This window comes from Aquarana catesbeiana, linkage group LG05, assembly GCF_042186555.1.
Source record: "Aquarana catesbeiana isolate 2022-GZ linkage group LG05, ASM4218655v1, whole genome shotgun sequence".
Lineage (NCBI taxonomy): Eukaryota > Metazoa > Chordata > Amphibia > Anura > Ranidae > Aquarana > Aquarana catesbeiana.
In genome coordinates, this window is record NC_133328.1 from 399462733 (window position 1) to 399481180 (window position 18448).

Here is an 18448-nt window from a genome sequence, read left to right on the forward strand (position 1 = left end):
AACTGAATCGTTCTTTGTCAGACAAGATTGTGGCAGAAGGGTCCTTCAGCAGAAGGTTGTCCAAGTACTCGTGACATGAATGTCATGGGTCTGAAGAAGCGCCAGAAGTAGGGCAAGCACTTTTGTGAACATTCAGGGTGCAGAGCAGAGTCCGAATGGGAGTGCTACAAATTAGAACTGTTGGTCTGCCACAGCGAAACACAATTTGTTGATGTGAAGGGAAGATAGGGATGTGTAAATGGGTATCTTGTATGTCTACTGATGCCAGAAATTCCCCTTTTCTGAGAGAAGGAATGACAGATTCTGCCAATTCTATACAGAATTTTAGTACACAAAGAAATTGATTCAGAGGAGGGGTCAGAGAAAGAAATTCTATTTTGTACCTGTCATGTACTTGGTTAGTGAGCCTGACATGCAGAGCAAGGCTTCTCGTACAGCTCCGGCTCGGGGGCCATTGATAGTGAAACAGTAACAGTACAAGCACGGTGAGGAATTAATGCCCATGATCAGTTCAGTAGTGTCAGGTCACCCGAGGCCAGGTGACAGATGCACCCCATTGGGGTAAGGAGTGCCACTGAAGTAGTGGACCCTACGGCTGAGTGCTGCAGCTGGAGCTCTGGGTGGTTCATGAAAGCAGCGGGTGTTCACCAGGGCCCCTGATGGTGGGGATGGACTTCGCTGCAGTCTGGCCCCCAGGGCCTCCCAGCTCACGCTCACAGTAGACTACTGGAGGATAGAAAGGAAGCAGCAGACCGGGACAACAAGCATAGTCAGAAGAAAGCCAAAAGGTCAGGGCAACAAGTAGATAGGCATAGTCAAAGAACACACCAAAGGTTGGGATATGAAACAGACGAGGACAGTCAAGAACAAGCCAAGGTCAGTAAACAGGATCAGACGTAGGACACACAGCAATGAGCACACGGAAGCCAAACATACAATCTTGATCAGAGAGGCTGGCTTGCAATGCACAGATTAATATAGTGTTCCTAATTAGAGGCTGGGGTGGAGCCATGCTTGAGGGAAGATTACTTCTAGGTGAGAGGCGGCCAGTCTTTTAAGCTGATCACACGGAGAGGTAAGCAGACAGGAACATTATTGCAGATCCATGCCAGTACCCCCCTCTTACAAGGCCTCCTCCTCTTGGGCCCAGGCTTGGAGGGAAACCTCAGATAAAACCTCCTAAACAGACAAGGAGTAAAAGACATCAGATGCAATGATCCAAGACCTCTCCTCGGGACCAAACCCATTCCAATGCACAAGGTACTGAAGAATGCCTTTACAGAACCGGGAATCCAGAATTTGACTAACCTCTTACTCCTATCCTCAGAAACCTGGGCCGCTGTAGGACGAGAGGACGAGAGAACTTGTTGAGGACTAAAGGCTTCAGAAGGGAAACATGGAAGGAGTTGGAAATTTTGAGGCTTTTAGGAATCTGAAGTTTGAAACAAACTGGATTTAGTTTAGAGGTTATAGTGTACAGGCCAATGAAATTTGGGGCAAACTTCAGAGAAGGAACCCGGAGCTTGATGGTTCTGGTGGAGAGCCAGACTTTGTCCCCTATAGCTGTAGAGAAGGCAGTTTACGCCTGCGACGGTTGGTAAAACCTTTGACTTTGCCAGCAGCTGCCCGGAGGGAATCATGAACATCACCCCAAATAGAATTGAAAGACTCCTGAGCCATAGCCAAAGCTGGAATGTCTTAAGAACAGGTCAAAGGAAGAGGGAGCTGAGGGTGTTTTCCATAAACTGTGAAAAAGGGTATCTTCTGGGAAATGGTGTTTACATGATTGTTGTGACAAAATTCTGCCAACAGGAGTAGAGAGGACCAATCGTCATGATGAGCAGAGACTAAGGTGCGGAGAAAGACGTCTAACTCCTGATTAACCCTCTCAGTCTGTCCATTGAATTGAGGGTGGTAAGAAGAGGAAAAATCCAAGACAATATTGAGGGATTTGCAAAAGGCTCTCCAAAAACTAGAAGTAAATTGAACACCCCTGTCTGAAACAATATGAGAAGGAACCCCATGGATGCAGACAATTTCTCGAACAAAAATGGGAACCAAAGCAGGAGCAGAAGGGAGACCAGAAGGAGGAACAAAATGAGCCATCTTGAAGAACCACTCTATTACCACCCAAATGACCGTATTATTTTCAGACAGTGGAAGATCAGTGATAAAATCCATAGCAATGAGAGACCAGGTCTCTTTGGTAATGGCAAGGGCATGAGAAGACCAGCAGGAGCTTGTGTGGAGGATTTAGACTTTGAGCACAGACATGAAAAGCCTTAACGTAGTTCTTGGCATCGGAGCGGACAGTAGGCCACCAGTAGTGGCGACTGATGAGCAGGAAGGATCAGAGGAACCCAGCATGACCTGCCACCTTGGAATCATGTCCCTAGAGAAGGATCTTAGCTCTTAGCTCAGTGGGGACGAAGGTCTTGCCAGGAGGAATTTTTTACTCCAGGGTGGTAGAATGGGCAACAATGCATGAGGTCGGAATGATCGGCTCAGGTTCAGGGGTGGATTCCTCATCCAAATTGTCAAATGACCTAGAGAGTGGATCAGCCTGACTGTTGCAGGAACCAGGTTTGTACGTAATCGTGAAATTAAAACGGGAAAAGAAAAGACTCCACCTGGCCTGTCTGGGATTCAGACGTTTGGCATTCTGTAAGTACTGCAGATTCTTATGATTAGTGAAAAACTTTATGGAGTGAGGGGAACCCTCCAAGAGATGACGCCACTCCTCTAACGCCAATTTAATTGCAAGAAGTTCCCGATCATTAACAGCATAATTTTTCTCTGCCTGAGAATTTTTTTTTTGAGAAGAACGCACATGGTTGACGCTTCTTCTCAAAGGATTGAAGAATCTCCCACCCCCATTGAAGAAGCACCCACTTCAATAAAAAAATGGATCCCCAGGATTAGGTCTCCTCAAGAGAGGTCCAGAGACAAAGGCCTGTTTCAAATCATGAAATGCAGAGACAGCTTCAGGGGACCACTCCTTGGCATTAGCACCCTTCTTGGTCAAGGAGATAATAGGCGCAGCAATGGAAGAGTAATTTCTAATGAACTGGCTAAAATAATTTGTTAACCCAAGAAAACGCTGTGTGGCCTTTGGGCTGGCAGGAAGAGGCCAGTTGGTAATGGCTGAGTGTAAGAGTCCAGGGCTTTCTACGCATGCACCAATGGCGCGTTGCCGCAAGAGGAAATCCGTGCCAACTGAGCATGCGCCAAAGACGCCTCAGTACGCCAAACCACACCTACGCAGAAGACTTGATGGAAAAAGGCAGGAAAATGCCCAGGAGATGCACAGGAAGTGACCGCAAACTTCCATGCCTCCCTCCTGAAGCCCGTGGCCCCGAACCCCTTTGCGGAACATGGGGCCCGTCCCCCGCCTCCCTCTATGATTAAAGGGATTTATGAGTATGAGGTGGAGGCCATCCTGGACTGCCGTAGAAGGGGCCGCGGATGCCAAATTCTGGTACGGTGGAGGGGTTACGGCCCTTAGGAGAATTCCTGCGAACCCGAGTCGCATATCCATGCTCCAGATCTTCTCCAATGGTTCTTTCAGCGAGCTTCATCCCGGACGGGCGTCTGGAGGCCGCCCCTTCGGGGGGGGGGGGCGCTCTGCAAGAGTCCAGGGCTTACTACGCATGCACCAATGGCGTGTTGCCGCAAGAGGAAAGCTGTGCCAACTGAGCATGTGCCAAAGATGCCTCAGTACGCCAACCCAAACCTGCACAGAAGACTTGATGAAAAAGGCAGGAAAATGCCCAGGAGGTGCACAGGAAGTGACTTCAAACTTCCCTATATAAGCCCAGCCCAGACACTGCCATATTGGATTATCTTCAGTCCCCCCTTGTTCCTGTGCTAGTGTGTGATCTGTCTGGACTTGTTGTGACCTGGAAACCTATTTGACTACTCTTGTTTGCTGCTTGCCATTTAACCTCGGATTTGTACCTTGACCATTTTACTTTTGTCCCTTTTGTACTCAGCTGCCAGATTGGAACCAACCCCAGCTTGGATCTCGACAATTCTTCTTCTGATTAACCCTTTTATACTTCACTGCCAAACTGGACTTGACCTCGGCTCGGATCTCGGACTAAGGCTTGCACGGTGCTCCGCACCCCTGGAACCCGTGCCACTTGGTGTCCACCAAGTCTCTGTCTTCATCTCCAGAGGCTTCAAGGACCCTAGGTGCAAGGGAAGCCTCCCCACTACTTCAGTCTCACATCAGGTACATCGTGGCTCTCGTGACACAGAGACCTTTCCAGGATCCATACGTAGACCCAAACTAGAGACAAAGCAACCCAGAAACAGGACCTCAGAACATTCAAAAGAACATTTCTCCAGCTTGGCATACAGATTATTCTCTCTAAGGCGCTGAAGTACAATCCGGACATGATTTCTGTGGACAAGCAGATTTTTCCAAAAGACGAGTATGTCATCCAGATAGATGACAACAAATTGATATAGCAGATCCCTGAAGATTTTGTTGACAAAGTTTTGAAACAAAGCTGGGGCATTACACAAACCAAAAGGCATCACCAAGTATTCGTAATGCCCATCTCTAGTGTTAAATGCGGTTTTCCATTCATCACCTTCTCATATCCAGATCAGATTGTATGCACCTCTGAGATCCAACTTGGAAAAAATGGAGGCATCTTTTAACCTGCCGAATAGCTCAGATATTAAAGGGTAAGGGATATCAATTTTTGTTTGTCACCGCATTTAAACCTCGATAGTCAATGCACAGTCTTATGGTACCATCTTTTTTGCTAAGGAAAAAGAACTCTGCTCCTGCAGGCGATGAGGATTTCTGGATGAAACCTCTCTAGATTTTCAGCGACATACTCGGACATGGGTCTCTGGGATGGACAGAGGGTAGGTGTGGCCCCTGGGCAGAGTTGCTCCGGGAACAATGTCAATAGCACAGTCAAAGGACCTGTGAGGAAGGAGCACCTCAGCTGATTTTTTGCAGAACACATCCTGGAAATAGCTATATGCAGTGGGAAGAGCGGAAAATACAGATGTGGCTGCAACCAGAAGTCTCTTCTTGGGGCAACCTTGAGTCGGCAGGATGAGAAACAGGAGGGACCCCTAGCCAGGATCTGCCCAGAAGCCCAGTCCACATGTGGAGAGTGGAGCTGTAGCCAAGGAAGGCCCAATACGATGGGGGGGTTGAGGCCTTAGGTAGGATAAGGAAGGATATCCACTCCTGGTGGAGTATCCCTACTGACATCTTAACAGGGAGAGTCGGATAGGGCCCCCTGGAAGAACAGTGCCACCAATTGCTGAGACCACCACTGGCGTAGTGAGGGGTGAAAGGGTAAGCTTCATAGAAGATGCAGTTCTCCAGTCCATAAAATTGCCAGCAGCCCCGGAATCGAGATATGCCAAGACTGATTGAGAGGAAGCGCCTACATGAAGGGACACCGAAAGAAGAAGACGAAAAGGTGATATTTCTGGGTCCAATATTCCAACTTCCAGATGTATTAGACCTGAGCATTGCTGCCACAATAGAGACACAGGCCCAGAGTTCTGCACCTAGCACATTCCTTGGAGGTTAGCCTGGTCCGGCCCAGCTGCATAGGTTCCTCAGCTGGCAGAAGATGCTCCACGGGACAATGGGAAGAGAGTTCAGGCTGACTAGGGACCAGGGAGTGCTGACGTCTTTTCTCTAGGGACCTCTCCTGAAAGCGAATATCGATCTGGTTACACAAGGAGATGACATCGTCCAGACCGGCGGGAATGGTTCTTCCCGCTAATTCATCCTTAACTGTCAAAGAGGCCACTGAAGAAACCCGACCTGGTTCCTCAAAGATATTCCGAAAGAGCTTCAGGAAGTCAGGCAGGCTAGAAACCACTGGATCATTCTTCTCTCACGGGGGGCAGCCCAGGCTAAAGCCTCACCGGAGAGGAGGGAAATAATATAGGCTACCTTTGCCCGATCAGACGAGAAGTTTAGAGGCTGGAGTTCAAAGTGAATGGTGCACTGGCTAAAGAACACCCACGGGCCTTGGAGTCCCCAGAGAAACCGGTCAGAGCTGGAAGCTGCAGCGACTGTGTGGCTGCGACTAAAATCGGAATAGGTACAGCCGCCGATTGCGATTGAGGTTGCTGAATCAGGGTTCCTAAGGAAGCCTGAAGCTGCTCGAAGTGGAAAGCCAAATCCTGGAGGAATCGCATCACCTGGGTCTGTGAAAGATAAAATTTTGTGCAGCGCTCAAACTTATGCTGATAAAAATTCATATACAAACTAATATATTCTGTGCAATGACTACAAAAAAAACTGTGAAAAGTGATGTGAAATTCACACCCAAACTAAAGTTCATGTGCCATCATGTAAAGTTTTTTTAAACAATAAATATAACAGTCCTTGGATAAACAGTGAAAACGGATTATGTAGCCAGAAGTGGAATTCCACATGACATCAGTATTGAAGTGAAGACACAGACAATAGAACCACCACCGGTTAGTGAGAATGGCTTACCGGAGTAAGAGGACTCAAATGGGCATATGCTCAGTGAGTCAACAAAGCATATGGTGTAAACACCAAAGTATGGGACCTCCACGTCTGGGCTCCAGATCAAGATGGAAGATAGTCCAATTGGGTCAAGAAATGTCACAGAGAAGCAGTCCTCAGAAGCAGCCAACTTGTTAGACCAAATCCTCTCAAATGTTCAAAGTACAAGCTGTACACTCACTACTTTACATTGTAGCAAAGTGCAATTTCTTCAGTGTTGTCACATGAAAAGATATAATAAAATATTTACAAAAATGTGAGGGGTGTACTCACTTTTGTGAGATACTGTATATGTCTTCCTTATCTTTATCTCCCTCCTCCCCCTGTCTTACATCAAGGGGAGAGAAGGTGATATGCTCAATTTCTATCTTACCCTGCAGGAGGTTGCCTTGTATTTAATTTGATACAGTAGGTAGCGAATATGTACACACTTGATATATCTGAGAATTTATTTTAATTCCAGTAGGTAGTATATTCTTAATTGTATTATGGCATGATGGGCATACCCGTATGCCTCTAACAAATCAACTTTAGTATATCTAACATCCTGCCTGTCTGTATATATTCACTATATCTGTGAATTTACTTTAACTAACATTGCGAGTAGTATATGCTGAATACAGTACTATGGCATGACGGGTGTATACCTATGCTTCCAAATATACAATGTTCAGGCTGCCTAATATATAATCATTTCACCAGTGCTGCTTTGCCCCCTCCTGCGGGAGTTCTCTTTTTGGATTATCCAACTTTTTTATCTTCACTTTATTTAAAACTTATTTATTTTATTTTTTTATTTTGTTTTACCTAGTGTTTGTCATGGTCTTTATGTTTGTTTCTACTATATATCTTTTTGTCTTCTTTGTCTGTGTTTATGTCTGTTTTTGTTCCCTAATTGGTTCTGTTTTGTTTGTTTTTCTTTTGATATTATGCAATTGGTCAAGTGTGGCCTGCATTCCAGGATCGTCTCCCTGTATTACTGGCTATCTGTGTGAATGTCTGAGTAACCAGAAGTGGACCTCTGTGCAAACCGGCGGTGACTGGAATGCTGGTCTGAACCCACGGTATTTAACCGCTTCCCGTCCGCCGTACGCCAAATGACATCTTCGGCTTTGAGCGGGGATATCTGAATGATGCCTGTAGCTACAGGCATCATTCAGATATCGTATTTTAGAGCCGACGAATCTGTGCACCATAAGAACGATCATAGCGTCTGTTCTGCCGCTTGATCATTCTTACGGGAGGTGAGAGGGGACGTCCCCCCCCTCCCTCCGGTGCTTCTACCGACCCACTGCTACGATCGGTGAGTCAGACACAGGATCCGCTGGCCCCGGATGCCGCTAGGATCCCAATCTGCCCAGTTACTTAACTGGCAGCTGACTCAGCCTGTCAGAATGCTGCTGACAGGCTGAGCAAGACGCTCTCCCCCTCCCCAGCCTGATGCTCCAGAGAGCACTGGAGGGGCAGAGCATAGAGTGGTGACTGACAGTTACCGCTCTGTGCTCAGAGTGGACCCAAGAACTGAGCGTTCAGCGGTCTTTGATCAGTTGTAGGTGTAGAGCCGGCGAGGGACAACTGCAGCATCAGATCAATGCTTTTTCCTGTTTTCCTACCTTGAAGATATGAAATTTATGTTCACCATTATTATGTTGCATGATAAGTAAGATATGAGAGTCTCTATGTGCAACTGATGCCTGTAAAGCACAAGGAAAGAGAATTGTTCACCATTCCCAGTTCTGGTGTGCTTTTTTATCTTAATAATGGTGGTCTTTTAAAAGTTTAAACGAAATTATATGTAAAGTATACTGTATCTAAACCCCAACTAGAGAACATTTCATTTCCCAAAGCACTGTGTAAGATAAACAATTACCACTTAAAAAAAAGGGACATTTTTTGTTTTTATTTTTTCTTGCATTTCTGTGCTGATCTTCTCCAGTCTTTTTTCAACCATTTCTTGTCTACATGCATTGCTCTAGCATTCTCTACATATTATTATGGACTAGCTTCCTGACAGAGACAGTTGTGCACCTTGCTTTATCAATGTGTGTCAGCATGGCTGCTTGTAATCTCCACCAGGGATTAATTGGCTGCAGAATTGAGATACAGTTGTCACTCAATAACAAGAATTATTTTAAAAAGAATCTTTATGAAAGGATCACCAGGTTTTCATTTTAATGAAAGCTGCATATTTAAAAAGCATAAAAGCTTTTTTGAAACAATATTAACTTGTTAAAGCTTATGAGTTTAGTAAATTGGTTTTAACTTTACTTTATTATTAAAAACATACTGTTGTTTCGTTAATAGGTGAAAAATTGTACCGTCAGGTAAGTTAGAGACAATCTATGGAACCAGACCAACTGCCTTGTAGAGGGGAATCCACCTTTCATAATTCCAGGCTATGTACCCAATAAGAACTAGACATTACCAAAAGACACCATGAATTAGCCTTTTTTAACAGGTTATGCATTTTTTGTTGAGTTTTTTAAAATATAAACAGAACATTTGCAGCATACACAGTGTACAATAGTATCATTGACAGGAGGTTCAGAAGTACATTTCAGTACAGACATTACTTAAAATTGGTATTAAAGGGCAGGTAAAAGTGATGGCAATTGCAACCATAAATCATCTGTAGCAGCTATGTGAAATTTTTAGAAACACTAGGTTAGGCAGCATACATACAGCCAAATGGCTTTGCACTCTTTTTGCCGCTTCCTCAGTAGATCAAAGCATAGAATTTAAATGAGAGAGGAGGGGCAAAGATGCACATAATTTCCCATCCTCCAACCACAGAATGCCTTGTATTCTGTGAAAAAATACAAGACTTTTTGTGAATGGGCATGGAGTGAGGAAGGGGTGTGGTGCAATCGGAGACTTTCATGGTCGTTCGCTGCTGCTCTCATGCTCACAGCACCCAGAGGTCCAGAGGAGTGGGCTTATGATGAGGTATGATTTTACTACTATACAGCAGCACTGCAAACACAGCATACTTATTATTACCTCTTTCCTACAGTGTCTTGCAATAGTATTCACCTCCCTTTGCATTTTTCATGTTTTGTCACCTCACAACCTGGAATTAACATGGAGTGTTTGAGGATTTGCATCATTTAATTTACAGAACATGCCCACAACTTTGAAGATTTTTTTTTTTTATTGTGAAGCAAACAACAAATAGGACAAAATAACAGAAAAAGTCAATGTGCATAACTGTTCATGCCCCTAAAGTCGATACTTTGTAGAGCCACCTTTTGCGGCTATCACAGCTCCAAGTCGCTTTGGATAAGTTTCTATGAGCTTGCCACATCTTACCTATCGTCCTAGCCTCAAATCACACACAGAGTGGTACAGGTTTTACTCAAGAATATCCCTGTATTTAGAACCATCCATCTTTCCCTCAACTCTGACCAGTTTCCCAGTCCCAGCTGCTGAAAAACATCCCCACAGCATGATGCTGCCACCACCATGTTTCAAATGTGCCATTTTGTTTTTTGCTGAAAGTAATGACTTTCTTCTGGTCACTCTGCCATAAAGCCCAACTCTATGGAGCGTACAGCTTATTTTCGTCCTATGTACAGATACTCCAGTCTCTGCTGTGGAACTCTGCTGCTCCTCCAGGTTTACCTTAGGTCTCTGTGCTGCCTCTTTGATTAATGCCCTCCTTGCCCGGTCCGTGAGTTTTGGTGTACGGCCGTCTCTTGGCAGGGTTGCTGTTGTGCCATGTTCTTTCCATTTGGTTATGATAGATTTGATGGTGCTCCTAGGGATCATTGAAGATTTGGATATTTTTTTTTATAACCTAACCCTGACTTATACTTCTCAACAAGATTGTCCCTTACTTGTTTGAAGAGTTCCTTGGTCTTCATGGCAGTGTTTGGTTAGTGGTGCCTCTTCCTTAGGTGTTGCAGCCCCTGGAGCCTTTCAAAGAGGTGTGTATATGTAATGACAAATCATGTGACACCTAGATTGCACACAGGTGGACATCATTTCACTAATTATGTGCCTTCTGAAGATAATTGGTTGCACCAGAACTTATGGGCTTCATAACAAAGGGGGTGAATACATACGCACATGCCAATTATCAGTTTTTTATTTCTGAAAAATAGTTTTATGTATATATTTTTCTAATTTTACTTCACCAACTTAGCCTACTGTGTTCTGATTCATCACATATAATTCAGATTAAAAAAAAACATTGAACTAAAGGCTGTAATGTAACAAAATAGGAAAAAAGCCAAGGGGGGTGAATACTTTTGCAAGGCACTGTACATAGCTGGTGCTGTAATAACAATAACATTTTTACCCAGAGTTGGGCTTTAATAGTTCTAATATATTTACTTTAAGAAGATTGGCTTTTGAAGAGAGTAGAAGTACATTGGTTTGGAAATGTAAGGTCACCTGAGTCCAGGTGACAGATGCACTCCATTGGGGTCAGGAGTGCACCGCAAGGTAGTGGACCCTACGACTGACTGCTGCGGATGGAGCTCAAGGTGATTCAGGAGAGCAGGTATTCTTGAGCACCAACAGGGATCACACTGGGAACTAGAGCATGAGATTTCCCAGGGAGTGGAATCTAAGAGCCAGCAAGTGTTCACCAGAGGCCCCTAGGTGGTGGGGATGGATTTAGCTGCAGTCTGTCTCCAGGTCGCGACCCCCAGGCGACACAGTTTACGCCTACGACGGTCGGCAAAATCCTTTGAATTTGTCAGTAGCTGCCTGGAGGGAATCATGAACGTCACCCCTAATGGAATTGAAAATTCCTGAGCCATAGCTAAAGCTGGAATGTCTGGTGAACAGGTCATGGGAAGAGGGAGTTGAGGGTGTTTTCCATAAACTGTGAAAAAGGATGTCTTCTGAGAAGTGGTATTTACATGATTGTTGTGAGAGAATTCTGCCCACGGAAGTAGAGAGGACCAATCGTCATGATGAGCAGAGACTAAGGTGCGGAGAAAGACCTCTAACTACTGATTAACCCTCTCAGTCTGTCCATTGGATTGAGAGTGGTAAGAGGAAAAATCCAAGACAATATTGAGGGATTTGCAAAAAGCTCTCAAAAAACAAGACGTAAATTGAATACCTCTGTCAGAAACAGAGAAGGAACCCCATGGAGGCGGAAGATTTCTTGAACAAAGATGGGAACCAAAGCAGGGGCAGAAGGGAGACCAGGAAGAGGAACAAAATGAGCCATCTTGGAGAACTGATCGATTACCACCCAAATTACCGTATTATTCTCAGAGAGTGGGAGATCGGTGATAAAATCCATGGCAATGTGAGACCAGGGCTCCTTAGGAATGGGTAAGTGCATGAGAAGACCAGCAGGAGCTTGTGTGGAGGATTTAGACTGAGCACAGACATGACAAGCCTTAATGTAGTCCTTGACATCCGAGCAGAAAGTAGGCCACCAGTAGTGGCGACTGATGAGCAGGAAGGATCGGAGGAACCCAGCATGACCTGCCACCTTGGAATCATGTCCCCAACAAAGGATTTTAGCTCTTAGTGCAGTGGGGACGAAGGTCTTGCCAGGAGGAATTTTTGACTCCAGGGCGGTAGAATGGGCAACAATGCATGAGGTCAGAAAGATTGGCTCAGGTTCAGGGGTGGACTCCTCGTCCAAAGTGTCAAATGACCTAGAGAGTGCATCAGCCCGGGACCAGGTTTGTACGTAATCGTGAAATTAAAACGGGAAAAAAAAAGACTCAACCTGGCCTGTCTGGGATTCAGACATTTAGCATTCTGTAAGTACTGTAGATTCTTATGATCCATAAAAATCGTTATGGAGTGAGAGGAACCCTCCAAGAGATGACGCCACTCTTCTAATGCCAACAGAGGAGTGGCGAATAAGGAAGGATATCCACTCCAGGTGGAGTATCCCCACAGACATCTTAATAGGGAGAGTCTGGAAGCGGAGAGGGCCCCCTGGGAGAACAGTGCCATCAAGTCATGTCGAGACTACCAGTGGCGTAGTGAGGGGCGAAAGGGTAAGCTTCATGGAAGAAGCAGTTCTCCAGTCCATAAAATTGCCAGCAGCCCCGGAATCCAGGTATGCAAAGATCGATTGAGGGGAATCGCCTACATGAAGGAACACCGGAAGACGACGAGAAGGTGAGGTTTCTGGGTCCAATACTCCACCTTCCAGATGTATTAGACCCGAGCGTTTCACAGACAAAGCGAGCAGGAGTCCCAAAAATTACCCTTGCCCCCCAATAGAGACACAACCCCAGAGTTCTGCACCTAGCACGCACTTCGGGGGTTAGCCTGGTACGACCCAGCTGCATAGGTTCCTCATCAGGCAGAAGATGCTCCACAGGACAAAGGGAGGGGAGCTCAGACTGGCTAGGGCCCAGGGATTGCTGGCGTCTTTTTTTTCTAGGGACCTTTCCTGAAAACAAACATTGATCTGGTTACACAAGGAAATTACATCGTCCAGACTGGCAGGGATGGCTCTTCCCACTAATTCGCCTTTCACTCGGTCAGAGAGGCCATGTAAAATGGTTGCAACTAGTGCCTCATTGTTCCAGCTCAATTCAGCTGTGAGGATACGAAACTGAAGAGCATATTGTCCCACTGAAGAAGATTCTTGGAGAAGATGTAAAAGGGCACTGGCCGCTGAAGAAACCCCGAGCCGGTTCTTCGAAGATATTTTGAAAGAGCTTCAAGAAGTCGGACAGGCTGGAAACCACAGGATAATTGTTCTCCCACAGGGGAGCAGCCCAGGCTAAAGCTTCACAGGAGAGGGGGGAAATAAAATTGGCTACCTTTGCCCGATCAGAGGGGACGTTTTGAGGCTGGAGTTCAAAATTAATGGTGCAGGGCCTCCCAGCTCACACTCACGGTAGAGTACAGGAAGGTAGAGAGGAAGCAGCAGACTGCGACAACAAAGGATAGTCAGGAGATAGCCAAAGGTCGGGGGAACAAGCAGGTAGGGATAGTCAAGGAACACGCCAAGGTCGGGATATGAAGCAGACAAGGACAGTCAAAAACAAGCCAAGATCGGTAACTAGAACACACAGCAAGGAGCCCACGGAAGCCAAAGGCACAATATTGATCAGCAGGGCTGGCTTGCAGTGCACAGGTTAATATAGTGTTCCCTGATAGTGCCTGGGGTGGAGCCATGCTTTAAGGAGAGATTACTTAAGCAGCCGGGTGAAGGGCGGCTGGTCTCTCAAGCTGAACGCATGGAGAGGTAAGCTGACAGCAGGCCCGGATTGGCCATAGGGCAAACCGGGCACCTGCACGGTGGGCCGGGGCCGCCAGGCTGCAAGTCCTTGTGGGGCCCAAGGCTGCTCTTTGAGGCCGCGCCGGTCACTCAGCCTCTCCACGGCCGCCCGGCTGGCAGTTAAGCTCAGCTATCTGCGCCAGGGGAACAGAAACATGAAGGGGGTGGAGTTAGAAGAGACTCCTTCGGCCTCTCCGCGGCCGGACGTGTAGGTCAGCCGTCGGTGGCGGTGCGGGACTATGAAGGGGGGAGGAGCTAAAACAGACACCTGCTGCAGACACCTTGGAGCCATGCACCTGCGCCGTCACAACAGCTGATGATAAAATCAGCTTTTGTGATGTTGCGTACAGCGCATGCGCCTCTTAGCCCAGGCATTTCTTGACAGAACACCGGATGACAGAGAGCGTGAGTGCGGCCCCCCCTGTAACCTGGATAGGAGGAGCAGTGGGGGCGGCTGCATTTAGAATAATCATTCTCTCCATCTTCCTCCTGCAGTTTCTGAATGCCTGCGAGAGGGAGAGGTGAGGCAGGCATTCCAAGACCGCAGGAGGAAGATGGAGAGAATGATTCTTCTAAATGCAGCTGCATGCACTGCTCCTCCCATAATGCTTCTGCTGCCCCCCCGTGCTCTCAACCCCACCCATACTCTTTGCGCCCTTGTGCTCTCTACCACCCCCTGTGCTCTCCACATCCCCCCCATGCTCTCCGCCGCCACCCCTGTGCTCTCTACATCCCCCCATGCTCTCCGCCCCCCCATGCGCTCTCTACATCCCCTCATGCTCTCCGCCACCCCCTGTGCTCTCCGCCATCCCCCCATGCTCTCCGCCACCCCCCTGTGCTCTTCACATCCCATGTTCCCCCCCATTCTCTCCGCCACCCCCCTGTGCTCTCCGCCCCCTGTGCTCTCCGCCACCCCCCTGTGCTCTCCACATCCCCCCATGCTCTCCGCCAACCCCCTGTGCTCTCCACATCGCCCCATGCTCTCCGCCACCCCCCTGTGCTCTCCGCCCCTCCTGTGCTCTCCACATCCCCCCATGCTCTCCACATTTCCCCATGCTCTCCGCCCCCCAGTGCTCTCCACATCTCCCATGCTCTCCACATTTCCCCATGCTCTCCGCCCCCCAGTGCTCTCCACATCCCCCATGCTCTCCGCCATCCCCCCATGCTCCCCGCCACCCCCCTGTGCTCTCCACATCCCCCCGTGCTCTCTGCCCCCCGTGCTCTCCGCCCCCCCATGCTCTCCGCCACCCTCCTGTGCTTTCCACATCCCCCATGCTCTCTGCCACCCCCCTGTGCTCTCCACATCCCCCCCACCCCCTGTGCTCTCCACATCCCCCCATGCTCTCTGCCACCACCCTGTGCTCTCCACCATCCCCCCGTGCTCTCCCCCATCCCCCCAGCTCTCTGTCACCCCCCCCATGCTTTCTGCCACCCCCCATGTTCTCCACCTTCCCCCATGCTCTCCACATCCCCCCCCCCATGCTCTCCGCTGCCCCCTGTGCTCTCCACATACCCCCTGTGCTCTCTGCTTCCCCCTGTGCTCTCACCCCACCCCATGTTCTCCAAGTTCCTCCCTGTGCTCTCCACCCCCCATGCTCTTTCCTGGTCCCCCCTTGCCCCCACCCTGCCACACCTCTGCCGGGTTCCCCCCTCCCCTCTCCCGGGGGATCCTTCGGGGTGGAGAGCAGGGAAGGGGCTGGTTAACGTGTCATGGGCTGCTCACTTCAAACTGCCTGGGCCTATTTTTCATCCCAGTCTGGGCCTGGCTGACAGGCAAACATTACTGTGGATCCATGACAGGAAAGTCTTCCCCAAATGACTCACTGAGTGTATAATAGTATAACAGATTACATATAGTGAAAAACAGAGGCTAAGGAAACATTACGGACATTTTTACAATTTAGACATTTATATCTGAGGTGAAGATCATACAATTTAGCCATCAAATCATCAATTAGGCTTTAGGAAAGTAAAGAAATTACAAGTGGTGGTAACCTGAAATCTATTGACATTAACAACACATCTTAAAACATTTTTCCCCACTTCAAGCAGAACTAAACCCTCCTATTGTTTTCAGCCAAGAAAGTGATCATCTTGGCCTTTGTTTGATCCTCAACTGCCATGGTGCTGCACATGTGAACAGTTATAACACCAGCCGTTTGATAGTTTGGTTGAGAGTTCAAGCAAATGTGACAAATACAATCCTGGAAAGTTCTGGGAATGTAACTTTTTTAAACCGTTAAATTGATGAATTTAGTTCCGCTTTAAATGCATCACGAATGGGATTTTGGTGTCACAAGGTATATTTTTTCATAGAAGTAATCAAGTCCCCACTTTCGCTGTCTTTCAGTAATTGCATCAATTTTCTTCAACAATTTATAGTTGCAGGCAGAACCTGAAAGCATATAAAGAAAAATGACTTTAAAACAAAACTATATCAGTATGCCATATTTTGTTTTATCACCTGCTGGTTTAAAGTTTTTAAATTTTTGTTTAAAACTATAAAAAGGGCCAATTCACGCATTCCGCAATGCAAAAACACCAGTCACCACTAGGACACATAGAAAACAATTGTTTTGCTACGTATCCTATTCACACTGCAACACAGCCTGGAGCTGCGCTGCAGTGATCTGTGTTAAAATGCAGACATGCTGCATTTTATCACAGTGCACTGGACAGGATCACATATCACTGTACAGCAGTGCAGGAAACCATGCTGCTGTACAGTGACATAAATGAAGTGTCACTTTTGGGCACTTCAAATAAACTTCTTTGAAAAAAAAAAAAAGAAAAAGAGCTGTGTGATCAGGGGCGTAACTAGAAATAGCAGGGCCCCATAGCAAAATGTTCTATGGGGCCCCCCTGCAAACAGCCCCCCCCCCCCCCCCCACAGCTGCCCTAGTGTCAATGCAGCTTGAGCTGTGCCACATACAGCGTGACCTGTGCCCCATGCAGCTTGACCTGTGCCCCATACAGCGTGACCTGTGCCTCATACAGCGTGACCTGTGCCCTATGCAGCGTGACCTGTGCCCAATGCAGCGTGACCTGTGCCCCATGCAGCGTGTCCTGTGCCCCATACAGCGTGACCTGTGCCCCATACAGCCTGGTCTGCCTGTGCCCCATACAGCGTGACCTGTGCCCCATACAGCGTGTCCTGTGCCCCATACAGCGTGTCCTGTGCCCCATACAACGTGACCTGTGCCCAATGCAGTGTGACCTGTGCCCCATGCAGCGTGTCCTGTGCCCCATGCAGCGTGACCTGTGCCCCATACAGCCTGGTCTGCCTGTGCCCCATACAGCGTGACCTGTGCCCCATACAGCGTGACCTGTGCCCCATACAGCATGTCCTGTGCCCCATACAGCGTGACCTGTGCCCCATACAGCCTGGTCTGCCTGTGCCCCATACAGCGTGACCTGTGCCCCATACAGCGTGACCTGTGCCCCATACAGCGTGACCTGTGCCCCATACAGCCTGGTCTGCCTGTGCCCCATACAGCCTCACCTATGCAGAGGAAGAGGCAAGCCACCCGGATCAGCAGAGAGCGGGATTGCCCGCTGTAATAGCTTTCATTTGAATTTCTCGTCTTCCCGGCGCTCATCGTCACATAGCCCCACCTCTTGGCCCGACGCCTTTGATGACGTCACATGTCCCGCATTGGATCGGCGTTCTGTCTATCAAAGGCACCGGGCCAAGAGGTGGAGCTATGTGACGTGAGCCCCGGGAACAGTGGAAGTTCTAATGAAAGCTATTACATCGGGCAATTCAGCTCTCTGCTGATACTGACAGCTCGCCTCTTTCTCTCCTCTCTCTTTCCCTGGCTGGGAGACTGTGCCAGCGGTGCTCTTATCCTCACTGGGCCCCACTCAGCTGCGGGCCCCATAGCGCCCGCATGGGTCGCTATGGTGGTAGTTACGCCCTTGTGTGTGATGTACTGAATTGCGCACCATACCACCCACTAACACTGGCTCACTGCAGCTACAATTTTTTTGTGAACGAGCCCTAAAGCACATTCAGAAAAGGCACGTTATGCAAGTCAAAAAAAAAAATCAAAAATCAAAAAAGGAATGGGTGGTAAACAAGATCGCTCATGACTCTACGCAGACCCCTGCTGCCTAAATAAATAAAAGATGATCAGCATACTTATACCAATGTTTGCAGGAGTATTTTCTTAAAGGCAAAAAACTTGTATCACCGAAGCTACAGTACTTACCAAACAGTTGCTCTATATCAGATTCAGGGACATAAAATGGTGGCCCTACAGGAAAACACACACAGCGTTACTCAGTTTTCATAAGGCATGGAGCCTGCAGACTTTTAAAATCTAGAATTATATCACTGGGCAAAACATCTGTAGACTGAAACGTTGTTAGACCTGAAATCCGGTCACCTATCTAAATACTGTACACAGATAAAATACGACTGTATGGGCTGTTTCACCTACTATAAGGTTTGCATTTTTGTTCATCCAGTTCTGAGATTTAAATAACCCTGCCAGACAACACGGCCAGCCTAAAGACCAGACTTTTCATACCTGCAGGAATTAGCATTTTTAATTGCCTGGAGTTCAGCTTTAACCCTTCCAACCCACCCAGGCATCCCTTTAAATAGTTTGTAATGCCCGGGGGCCCAAAGAATCAGCATATATGCATTGTGTGGTTGTTCTACCCATCCTTTGCCACTGCACATACACTATCTTGTGAAAAGTATTGGG

General features: G+C 47.6%; 1 protein-coding gene across 3 annotated transcripts in view; it reads right to left on the reverse strand.

Moving 5' to 3' along the window:
- Positions 1-15622: 15622 nt before the first annotated feature.
- TPMT (thiopurine S-methyltransferase) overlaps positions 15623-18448 on the reverse strand; it is a 60106-nt gene continuing 57280 nt past the window's right edge. For all 3 annotated transcript variants that reach the window (XM_073631133.1, XM_073631132.1, XM_073631134.1), the window contains exons 8-9: positions 17948-17992; positions 15623-16131 (exon numbers count right to left, since the gene is read on the reverse strand). In XM_073631133.1, coding sequence (XP_073487234.1) covers positions 16010-16131; positions 17948-17992 — 167 coding nt within the window. In that variant the 3' untranslated portion in view covers positions 15623-16009. The remainder of the gene's footprint in view (positions 16132-17947; positions 17993-18448) is intronic.